Source organism: Dermacentor albipictus, chromosome 2 (genome assembly GCF_038994185.2).
Source record: "Dermacentor albipictus isolate Rhodes 1998 colony chromosome 2, USDA_Dalb.pri_finalv2, whole genome shotgun sequence".
Taxonomy (NCBI): Eukaryota; Metazoa; Arthropoda; class Arachnida; order Ixodida; family Ixodidae; genus Dermacentor; species Dermacentor albipictus.
In genome coordinates, this window is record NC_091822.1 from 109,302,659 (window position 1) to 109,314,701 (window position 12,043).

General features: G+C 50.1%; 1 protein-coding gene across 1 annotated transcript in view; it reads left to right on the forward strand.

Moving 5' to 3' along the window:
• org-1 (optomotor-blind-related-gene-1) overlaps nt 1-11,307 on the forward strand; it is a 96,876-nt gene extending 85,569 nt beyond the window's left edge. Inside the window, exons 7-8 of the mRNA XM_065430340.2 lie at nt 2,061-2,203; nt 8,744-11,307. Coding sequence (XP_065286412.1) covers nt 2,061-2,203; nt 8,744-9,123 — 523 coding nt within the window. The 3' untranslated portion in view covers nt 9,124-11,307. The remainder of the gene's footprint in view (nt 1-2,060; nt 2,204-8,743) is intronic.
• Nucleotides 11,308-12,043: the final 736 nt, after the last annotated feature.

The following is a 12,043-nucleotide window of genomic DNA, read 5'->3' on the forward strand; positions in this document are numbered from 1 at the left end:
CCTTCATGCGCTATATAGATGTGCCCCGCATTTCCGCAGCAACACTTCGCATAGAACTTATTTTTGGGCTCGCTATATAAATGACAGCTGCGGCGTTTTGCTACGCCAAACAGTCGCGATCTGTCCGCGAAGACGGCATCTTTGAGGGTTATGGGAGCTGCCTTCTTTTTACGTCTTCGGGCTTTATGCGCATGGGCGAAGCGCTCTTAAAGCGGTCGTTAAAAGACCGCTATATCAACTCTCGCGCTCGAGAGGTCCTGGCGCGATAGGGGAGGAACTGTTCGGCGACATCACAAGCCCGCTATCACCGTCGAGTGCCCCCCACCCTGCCCCCTTTCTTTCTTTCTTTCTTTCTTTCTTTCTTTCTTTCTTTCTTTCTTTCTTTCTTTCTTTCTTTCTTTCTTTCTTTCTTTCTTTCTTTGGTGGCCTATGTACGCCGCTTCGCGTATCCTGCAGCGTTCAGAAGCAGAAGCCCTTCGGTGTGCGACGTTTAGCGCGCTCCTTCATCAGCTGTTCCACGAAAAGTGATATCTCGCGCGAAGTCGGGAGTACGTCTCGGCTGCGGCTTCCGCTTCTAAAATACGACCCACACATAGTCCCGCAATTTTATGAGGGAAGAAGGAAAAGAACGGCTGTCCCGTCTTCAGAGGCGGTTGCGCCGTCCGTTGAGGCATCGAGTGTAAATCTTGCTAGGTTCAAAGAACGTCCCTATGAAACCACGTTATATAGTGCACTAAGGGAGCGACGATGTTCCTGAAAAACAGCTGCGTTATATAAGATTTTTATCTGTTGGAGATAGACGAAATCCCCGCAAATGAAGGACGAGACACTTTGTCAGTGCGTGCTTGCGCGCGTTCGTCTCTGGTTGCTTTTTTTAATCCGAGTATTTCGTCTGACGAGCCAAAAAGAAAATTTTGTAGGGCCCAGATACGCGAGGCATCGTTTGAACAGTTTGTAAAAGAGCGCCTATATTTCCATCCAAATGATGGTAGAGAAAGCACAGGTCAATGAGTTCTTATGAACGGCATAACGTAACTCTATGAACACAGCGCTGCACGCGTCGTCCCTTCCACCTGTTATCCCTGCTTTTTTTTTTTTAATGCGAAGTATTTCTTGGCGAACATGTGCCACTTTGACATACTATCTAGCCGTCCACGTATTGGTGCTCTCATGGTCGTGTCGTTAACTTAATTGGTACGTACAAAAATTGGCATGGTATGACAAGAGTGCATGACGAACATAAATGATTGGCCATGACATGAATGTCATGACATGCGTGTCACGTAGGTCATGAAACAGCACCCTACGTCTTGGTGCTTTCATGGTCTTATACCCGCTGTAGTTGCTTAGTGGCTATGGTGTTCGGCTGCCAAGCACGAGGTGGCGGGATCGAATCCTGGCCACGGCGGCCACGTTTCGATGGGTGCGAAAACACCCGTGTACTTAGATTTAGGTACACGTTAAAGAGCCCCAGGCCGTCGAAATTTCCGGAGTCTCCCACTACGGAGTGCCTTATAATCAAAAAGTGGTTTGTGCACGTAAAACCCCATATTTTTTTTCATGGTCGTTTCGTTAACTTGGCACACTGCTTCGCATAACATTGATTCCCACAGGTCATGTTATCTGCCGGCTTTCTTTTTTATCTCACGATTATCTCACGCTGTGTAGTCAGTTTTCCAGCCGCGTTAAACCAAAATCTTCTATTGATTATGATATCGAAAATATTAATGCCGCATAACTTAGACTGCAAATGACATTAGAGGAAAACAGGTATTTCATACTGGGAAAGCATATTTTGTTGAATAAGTACAGGATGCATATATAGACGACCGCAGCTCCGAGTGAACAGTACGATGGCGGATTCAACTCCAATGATGGCATGCAACGGGCACACCTGTTCAGACTCTGAAACACGTTTTTCAATTAATGCTAATTCACTGTCAGCAGGGAGGAACAGGATCCAGCCTGCATACAGCTGGGTCCCGCACAGGCCATATATACATTCATGCATCTTCCTTTCCAGCACAATTACATATAAGCTCGCGCTCCGCAATGCGCAGGAGCGTCCCTCCTGGCGTGGCCGAGATGCTGGGTCACCACCACCTTCCTCCGGTCAAGATGCCCAAGGTCCACCCTCGGCAGTCCATCCAGCAGCTGCTGCACGGGGTCGGTCACGGGGGAGCCTACACGAAGACCGAGAAAGGTGAGCGCATGCGCAAGACGCGTTCCTTTGTGTTTACGCACACACAGCTATAGCTCCCAAAAGACCTGCAATTTCACACTCTGGAACGGCCCGCTAAGTTTATCCGGAAACGAAACGATCGCTCTGATACGCGTCCTGGACTTGTCACGTCATACGTCGCTTGCGCCCGTAGGCGCCATCCGATGCCCACCTAAACAAAATGAGATGTTTCTGCTAACAATTCTTTTCTTTTTTTTTCGTGTTTGACACATGTGCGTTGATTCATTGCCAAACTGAAGAAGGCTCGTACGGTTCGGGCAATATTCGCAAACATTCTGGCTCAAAGTGCATGCAACGCAACCTCCTCGCTCTTTTTCTTTTTTGAAGTAAAGGTATTATTGCAAGCATTTACAATAAGAATTATAAATAAAAGTTACAGTAAAGTTTTTGCTGCGACAACAAATACATACGGACACTCCAGGTGCACTTTCGCCGTCGTCGTGATGTACCGAATAAAGTCCCAAAGTGCGGAGAATTAGCGACCCGCCTTTAGGAATTAAAAACGCACCTTCGCTCATCAAGCCCCAAACCTTATCTTAGTTACCGCCCACCCTCTTAACAAAAGCCCGGGAAACGAGCTGTTGCTATGAGCGAACCGTGCATTTTCGACAGTGGTATACTGTCCTATAACCGGATGGAGAGCAACACTTATTTCACGTTTAACTATACAATGCCAACTTGTGGCGCAGACTCTCCTGCTATGTGTTTTCGAATTGGCTGCGAGAAAGCAGCTGATGTATCGCTGTCGCCTCGACTTTCTAAGCGTCAGCTGGCTGGCAGTGTAGGTATGGTAAATAATAACTATAGTATACATATACCCTCAGGCCCATCGTGAGCGCTGCAGTGTGTGTTCCACGGCTTTTCCCGCGCGTTCTCCCTCACCGTGCGCGCACCCACACAAAGATGCGGCTGAAAAGAGCGCCACACTAACGAGCTGCAGGCTACCGTCACGGGGGCGACTCGCGGCTGATAAATCGAGTCCGCTTGTCTGGATGCCGTCTCCGCGGTGGAAAACGCTTCCGCGCTCGGCCGCAGCCAAGACACCCGGGTCTCCCTCCCTCCCTCCCTCCCCCCTCTCTCTCTCTCTCTCTCTCTCTCTCTCTCTCTCTCACTCACCCGGCAAAGTGCTACCGCCGGCGAATGATGAATAAGCGCTGCGAAAGGCCGCAGCATGCAGAGCGCTGTGAAAACTGTAGCGTCGAGGTGATGCCGCGAGGCGTGATCCCTGCAGCAGCTGGTTAGCTTTTTGCACGGTGCGCAAAAAAAAAAATACAAACATCCTTGTTTTCAGCACCGGTATATCGGATGCGTCGCGCGCAGCATTATTGAACGACAGCTTTCAGGAGGGGGGGGGGGGGGTATAAATAAAACAAGAAATAATAAAAAAAGAAAAGACTAACATATGGTAAGCTGATTGTATATCACAAAACTAAGTCGAAGAAACGGTCTCCTCTAAACCATGTAACTTTTATACGGTACATAAAGATGCACTACGGACTATGAGTATAATGCGTTTCCGCCTTACGCGCCTATACTCAACCTAATGGGATATACAACGGATACACCTCCCTGCTTCTTCTGTATTTTCTTATTTCTTGGCTTCTTCCTCCATTGTCCTAAATCCTCCCCCCTCCTCCTCCTCCGCTCCGGGTAACAAACCAGAAATTGTCATAAAGATTATTTACCTTCCTGCCTTTCCATTATATTCAAGTTTGTTAATGTATATATACGGTGGCCCACGTAACTTTAGCCAGAGTTTAAAAATATGCGAATATCACGTAGCTGGACAGAACCAAGGTAATGTTGTTTGCCGTCACTTGTGCAATACGTGCTACATAAAAGCGTTTTTCCGAGTGTGAAAGAAGCCCGCGAATACACGCAAAGTGACTCGAGCGGCCAATCGCGCGGCAATTTTGCCTGCATTCACGGGCTACTTTCACGCTCGGAAAAACACTTTTATGCAGCACCTATCGAGCAACAGAAAGCTGTATCGGGAGTTTGTATCATTGACACTTTTCATCTAATAATATTTGAGAAGTTGATTTATTAAGACTAGTTATATAATTAGGTGGAATGAAAAAAAACATTGGAGGACGCTTAAGCTTCGCCTTCAAGAGTGGAACGCGATAGCGTTGTCGCAACCCGTTCGCACCGCCCACTCATTCGCTCGCCATGCTCTTGACGAGACGAAGGGGAGAAGCGGGTGAGTGGCGCGCCACCTGTAGGGGCAGCGCCGTTACTACCGGAAGTGTACTCATACAAGTTGTTGTTGTTGCTATAAGTGCATAATAGTGCGCGCCGTGTATAGTGATTAGGAGGCCATAGTGCACTCACGTGTATACCGAGAAAGGGCGGGAAACGCCTCTTGTTCGAAACAAATCAACAAACAAGCGAGCAAACAAAAAAAGAAAAAAGAGCGTCAATTCGGCAAAGGCAGGCGGAAATATCGTGCTTATATATAAAGCCACGAGCAACTCCCACGCTATACGTTGTATTGCCGATGGCCCCGGACGTAGGATAGGATAGGATAGGATATAGGAATAAACTTTATTTGTCCAACGGTTATTGTTGTTGGTGCCCGGGGCTAGGCTGCCAAGGGTCCATCACCAGAGGAAAATCTTCCAAGATACTCGGAAATGGTTCATGGCCCGCTGGATGGCCCCGCACGGCCCCGGACGTAACGTTTACCGAATGGAGACCTTTAACGTCCACTTACGTCTATGATTTTTTTTTTATCACAGCCCCTTTTGAAATGCAGCCGCAGCGGCCGGGACTGGAACCAGCGACCTTGAAATCAGCAGTATGGTAGCACGCCACACACATGAGCCATCGGTGCCTGTATATACGCGAAGGGTCCGGCGAGGCACCGAGCACGCTGTCGGTTGTAAAACGAATCCTTTCGCTTCGCTTTTTTGACACGCCCGCACTCGCGCGAAGTGGACCAGAGGCACATCCCCCCCCCCCCCCGCTTTCCCCTGTTCTTTACCGATTCGTTCTGCCACTCCTTCACGATTCTCCTCCTCCTTGCAACGAGCCGCGAGCAGCACCGCGTCCCGCGTTCACTGAAACACAAGTAGCAGAAAGAAAAAAGAAAAAAAAAAGAAAGCAAGCGTGTAAGAAAACTGTCGTCGGCTGGAATGCTAACATTGGCACAGCGGCACAGCTCTCGACTCTTCCACGTGTGTAGTATGGCTCCGCTCCGGTTTGTCGTGCCTTTTTCCCTCCATCGTTTCTTTTTTTTTTCTTTTCTTTTCTCGGGGCTATCTTTCCTTTCTTCTTCTTTTTTTTTTTCTCGCCCGTGATGAATGTGTTCTGTTTTTGCGCGCCCAATCGGCGCGCTCAGTGCGCCATGTATAGTGTATATAACCAGCCGAGATGGAGGAGACGGGAAAGACGGAGAGGATAGAAAGAAAAGAAAAAGAGAGAAGGAAAGAGAAGCCCGTGAAGGGTACAATTAATAACTTGGGGGAAAACGAAGTAAAGGAGCAAGGAAGAGGAGAGGGATCGGGGAGATGGAGAGTCGTTCGGGAAGGAGAGGGAGGTTGCAGGCAGTAGAATAGAGTGAGAGAGAGATAGAGGAGGGAGGGGAAGGGGAGAGTTGCATGTCGTATATACCGCTTGAAAAAGTGGTGCGCCCCGGTCGTTACTTTAGTGCCTGTTTCCAGACCGTTAGCGCATACGTCCGGATCGCGTAATTTACGCCGCATCCTTTCGTCTCGGCCGAGGAAGCGCGCGTCCGGAGGGCGGGGAAGGAGGAAAAAAGAAAGGGCGGGGGAGGGGGGGGGGAGGGCGAGTTGCGTAGGACCTCTACTGCGGTTGTGGTTGCGGCTGCCGTGCTGTGTGAATGAGGCCAACAAGTGGCACTTTCATTGGTGTTCTTTATTGACTTCTTCCGGTAATTCTTTCTCTCTCTCTCTTCCTCAGACACGTGCTCTTTTTCACTCGCGTGCCATATACTTCAGAGCTGGACAAAAGAGGTCACCAAGGAGGAACGACTTTATTTTTGTTCCCCGGAATAACGGGTCTCCGAAGGTAGAAAATAACTCTGGCGATCTATTGTGTCGAACCCCCGGTTGGAACCGCGGGACGTCGCAGAACCAGTGTTAGAACGAGCCGCGTTCCTTTCGTCTCCTAAATGCGTGTGCTCTGTTTCTGACCGACCTCTAGTTCAGCTCCATGCTTTACTAATGCGGCTAAAAATGTTTAGTGCAATTGAGACATCACCGGCCACTTTGAGGCTGTCCCTGCGTCTCGAACCTTTCGCAGTGTTCTTTCAATTCTGTTCCCTACGAGCGAAAATGCCTTGGAATGCTTAACACCACAGTAACGTACTGGCGCTGGGATCTGGGCGCATAATTGGAGGTAGAAACTATGACAGAAAAAACAAGGCTAAAAAAAAGAGAAATGGGACCACAATAAATGCACATGACAAGGCGCTGCAAGACTGGACGACAAAATAAACGCATTGTCTCTTCTCTTTCTCATCCCGTCATTTTTTGTTTGATGCTGTATACTTCCGTCTTGAAGCAGCATCAACAAGCTAAAGTTCAAGCACGTGGTCTTCAATTTCTACTCTGTTATCCGACGTTTTCTCTCGAAGTAAACGCAGAATACTTTACCGCTCCGGGGTCTTTTAGCGTCTCTCTAACGCAAAGCCAAAGACAGTTTTCTTCCGTTACGTATATTTCTAGGTTACATCAATGTCCTTTAATTATTACTTTCACTGAATTCATATTGTTCGGCCCCAGGCTTCATTCTGCGTTCGGTGAAATTGAGTGAAATCGAACTACAAACGTTATTTGCCCCGGTAGACTCACTCTTCCTGCCTGCATGTGTGCCATCGAAAACGCTACTGGGGGGATGGGGGGGGGGGATGGGGCATTATAGAAGACCGTTGCCGCAGCCTTCATTTGACCTTCGCCCGCTGACGATGAAACACGTGTGCCTGCATGGCACGGAACGTGCGTTCTGACGATCGTGGAATACCCTTCTTTCCACGTTAGCCCTTTCCTCTCTTTCGGTGCTCGCCCCACTGTCTCGCATGCGGGTACTCTCGCATGTAGTACTGCAGTTGCTCCCAACGTTACTAGACTTTGGTTGCTCCTGTCCGGCCGTGTTTCAGCAATCTTGTCGATTCTCCCGCTTCTTGACGCCGACGATCAGCGCGCCGGAGGAAGAAGATAACCGCGTGTGAGCGTATGTATACGAGGTGGTGCATGTGGGACTCGAGAGCAACGGTCTCGCTCCTTCGTCGCTACGGTAAAGTGGTGCACGCGTTCGCGCTGCACGGCGTTTTCGGTTATAGGGATTCGGGCCCCGACGGCGGGCCCATTTAGAGAAGCGAGCACTTAGCCGCATTCCTGCCCTCGGAGACGAAGCCGGCTAGGGCGAGCTCGCGGGCGCGCATCCGTCTCTGTCGAGGGAAGGGGAAAGGGCGTTTGCGGGGGAGGGAGGGTTCGGTTCGGTACCGCGCCTGGCTGTTTCCGCCTTGTTGGGAGGCCCTCCCCGAGACGTCTGCTAGCGCCGAGGTCGTCGCTTCACTTCGCACTCAGGCGCGACTAGCGTCGCCCTCGGTGTTTTCGCTGCTCGCGCCGCTATCGCTCGATAAGTGCGGGGCATGATGATTTTAGTGGTTGCTCGAAGTGTGGGCCCCGTGCGCTCAAGCTTTCCGTATACTGACAGCAGCGCCGAATCATCACGTCGTGCCCGCACTGCGGCATGCGGCGTTCTGCTGCCGACCGAGCACGGGCGAAGCTGGCCAGTTCATTTCCCGTCCACAGCGACCGCTTTCCAGGTGGGAGTGGAAACAAAAAATCAACAAAGAAAGAAAAAAAAAGCAAGAGAACTATCAATGCTTCGCCCGGTTGTCGAAGCATTGACAGCGAGAGCATGGTTTAGCGTTGCACGTGAACTGTGGACTGGGGTTCAAGCTGTGGGCGCAACATGTTTGGCGCGACAGAACACGCAAGTCAATTGCGCTGCCGGGCAGGAGAAACAGCGTCCCAGCAGTTACCAGGCGTCTCACAACGCTCGCCTGATAGGGAGCGCCGCCAGTGGCGTTGCATGCAGGCGGATCAGTGCATAGACTAGAATCGCGCTATCTGCCACCGGCAGTTCTTAAAAATTTCAACGTGTTCGCTGAAACACCCTGTATAATGTTCAGTGCTACCAAGACCTTCACAATGCACACACGCCGATGAAGGGCCAAGTCCTGTCTTGCACCGCCAAACTAGAGCTTGCGCTGACACTGTGCGTACGCGATACAGGAGAATAGCATTAGTTCGGTTAATGCCCTTTAATCACACAAGGTTGCCACGGTATATCGGTACGATTGCAGCGCTGGATTTCCCATTAGTAATTTTAGTAGAAAAATGATTATACCCCAGCTTCCGAGATTGAACAGTGGGGGGGTAGGACTCACTACCCCGATCTTGGAGGCCACGCTTATGCTGATGCGACATTCCTTTAATATGTTCCGTTCCTCATTTCCTCTTGGCGCAGATGAAGACGTGGAGCAACTCAGCAACAGCGCGCTGTTCTCTCGCGTGCTGGGGGCCACCGGCCCCGTGTCCTCGTCGTCGTCAGCTGGTCCGGCGGGCTGCCCCGTGAGCCAGCCGTATCCGACCGAGCTGTGCGGCTACTCGCCCGCCTACGACAACTACGTGTACCAGATGAAGATGGAGTCGCGCACGTCGCCCTACGGCCGACCAGCCGCTCCTCCGCCGACTCCGGCCACAGCCGCAGCCGTAGCAGCAGCCGCTGCGGCAGCCTCTTACCCCGGATACCACCACCCTGCGGCTCCGGCCGGGGCTCAGGCCTACAGCGCCCTCTATCAGCCCCGAGTGAAGCAGACGACGGGATACGACTATTCGACGCGGTGACGACCCGCAGGAGGCTCCGAACGAAAGAAAGAAACGAGAATGGAGTGTTCGTTTTGATAATAATTAAGAACGCTCCGAGTCCGTCCAGAGGTTGTATGACCAACGTGACAGAAGGGACGAGAGGCACAATGTACAGACATCTTTCAGAGCGTTGAGAACGTACGCTTGTTATTATTGTGTTGGTCGACATAGGCTGGGCGTTCAGAGCATAGAAAAGATCCCGAGAACATTTTTCAGCGTTAGCATTTTTTTTTTCATTCCCTTCGTAAGGACGATATAGCCGGCGTTGCTATATAATCAGCGATAAGAACGTAGAACCCCGGAAAACGTATCAGATATGGCTCTTTCTAACATTTCTTCCAGACTGTTTACGGTTTAGTCTCTGGCGTCATAAATCTCGGCTAAAGCATGTACGAAAATGGAAATCTGTGCGATTTTAATTACGTGGTTAAATTAACAGAGCAAAGTTCGAATATAATGTATATATGCGCCTTGCTTAAATTATGCGGCCTTAGTAAAGAATCAGAACCTCACTGCGTATTTCCTAATGCTATCCAGGCCACGCGGCATGCGTTTTCGATCAGCTGCATATGTGGATGTTTATCTACGCGTACCCTAACGTTGCTGTCTTGCGACCTCACACTACTGTCGAGTGCGCTAAGTTCGTCGCTTTCGGAAACCGAGAACGCATTGTAAGGGTGTTAGAAAAATTCGTCATTCGACTACTTAACGTGAGCTGGCATGCGAAAGGGAAGTACAGAAATAACTGTATCGAAGGCCGTCTTCTGGTGGGTACGTGCCGCTCATCCCGCGCATTCTCACTGCGATGCCAACTCCAGCTGTTGTAGTGCACAGACACTGATCGAAAATGTATATGTTACAGCGCCTGCGTGAATTTAGGTCTAATCAACCTTCGGAAACAGCAGTAACTGTTTTGTGATAGATATATAGGCGACTGGTGCAAGACCTCTCCCACTCTTGGCAATACAAAGTTCACCACGATGCCGCAGTGCCCGTCAACCCCCATACGTTTGTTTCGTGTGCAATCGAATTGTGCAATAGAATAGCTAGCCTTTACACTGTGGTGCATATATCGATGGTCCACGCCTTCGTTACGGCCATTTGGACGAAAGTGCAATAATATATCAAATGAACTGAATGTGTATGCTATGCTCACCCGTCGGTGCCTTCAACTACATGTTCGTTTGTCTGCCCCGAGGCAAAGAATGCTGGGTATCACATCGTCGTTACTGGTGGCCTAGCAGCCGCCGCGCAACTGTGCCTTATCAGTAGGTATACCGTGCCTTCGTTGATCCCGCGCGCGCGCAGTAATTCGTACTGGTTTACACTGTGTACCGTCGATGGCGCGAATCTCTGAGGCACACGTGTTACGAAGACGTGTACCGGTTCTCGCTCCCATCGCCGTAACAATGTTATTGTGATTGTACAGACTTGAAATGCAAAAAAAAGTAAAGTGTACATTGCGTAAACGTGAGCAGTGTGGTTTCTTGGGGTCGACCTGTTCTGAAGTAGTTGCAGTAATAGCGTTTCTGTTGAGGGGGTTGGCCTTAAGGTCTACGAGGGGACGGAGTGACCAACAGTGTTCACAACAGGATGTCCAAACCGGCCTCCAAGACAGCGTGAGATGAAGTGCCGCAACACGAGGTGCCGTTCAGCCGTGTCTGCACGCCGTTTTCGTCCTGCGTGATGACATTGGTTCGGGCGACGTGACGACATCAAATACTTGCAGTGGCTGGGCAACTCGATCCACGGAAAGTGTGACGCCTCCACGTGCTCATCGTCTTGATAGCAGAGGGGGCAGCTAACGGCCAGTTAGTTGGGATCTCCAGCGCTGCTGTTTCTCTTCTCCCGACTTTTTTGTGACGTGATTCGCTAGGGCGACACCCAGACGAGCCCTGCAATGCATCAGCTCACCGTTTCTGGTTTGCCCGGGAGGCCGCAAAGCACGTAGGAATTAGGGAACGTGGCTGAAGACAGAGGTAGCTTTCGTGGCCTAAGAGGTTTGATGTGAGTTCGGCACGCAGTTCATGGGTAGTGCATTCTGAGCGATTGCTATGCCGCGCTCTAAATTTATAGTGGGAGGGCACAACGAAGTGCTGCGCGTTTAATATTAGCTTAACATAATAGGAGCCATCAAATAAGAAATAAACTTATGTTTCGGTCTGCGTGGTGTGTTGAGTCACATGACGTTTTACTGCAGCGAATTACCTCTCGGAATAATGCGACGTTGGGCTAGTTGGTTTACGCTTGAAATGTGTTTCTGGCTCAAGAAAAACAACGTCAAGAAGGGCTCCAAGAGTTCTTGATGGAACGCCAAGTAGCTTGATTATTTAAGCCAGCGTGCACAGCTGCCATTGCCGCTGGTGTTCACCGTCTATTGACTCCTCGACATCGAAGCCAACCATTCCTGTAAGTTCTTTCAGCACACAGCGACAGTGACATTGCGCGTTCGCGAAAAAACGTACGTGATGTCTGCAGGTATACTGACCCTGCGGGGCACGCCTCCACGAGGCTCTTTATCTCAACATGTGAACTCGAGCACACTAATGTTAGTCCAGCGTACAAAATATGAACGCCGTTTACTGAGAAGGTTGTTTCACCTGCACGTGAGTAAGCATGCGGCGAAGCAGCCTTATGAATGCATACACGGGAACGTTGCTGTTGAAGGAAAACCAGGAAGAAGAAGAAAAAGTTGACTGACTGACTTACTTTTTTCCTTTCTTTCTTTCTTTCTTTCTTTCTTTCTTTCTTTCTTTGATATGGCAAAACAAAGTATGCGTGTACAGGCAACAGACATGGGTGTACAGTGGGAAAAAACTTGACCCTATTGGCCGCAAGCTCGCGCTATAGGTGGCTGCACCGTCGCCGCGTTAGTGTGGGCGGGCGCTCCGCGGTGCGC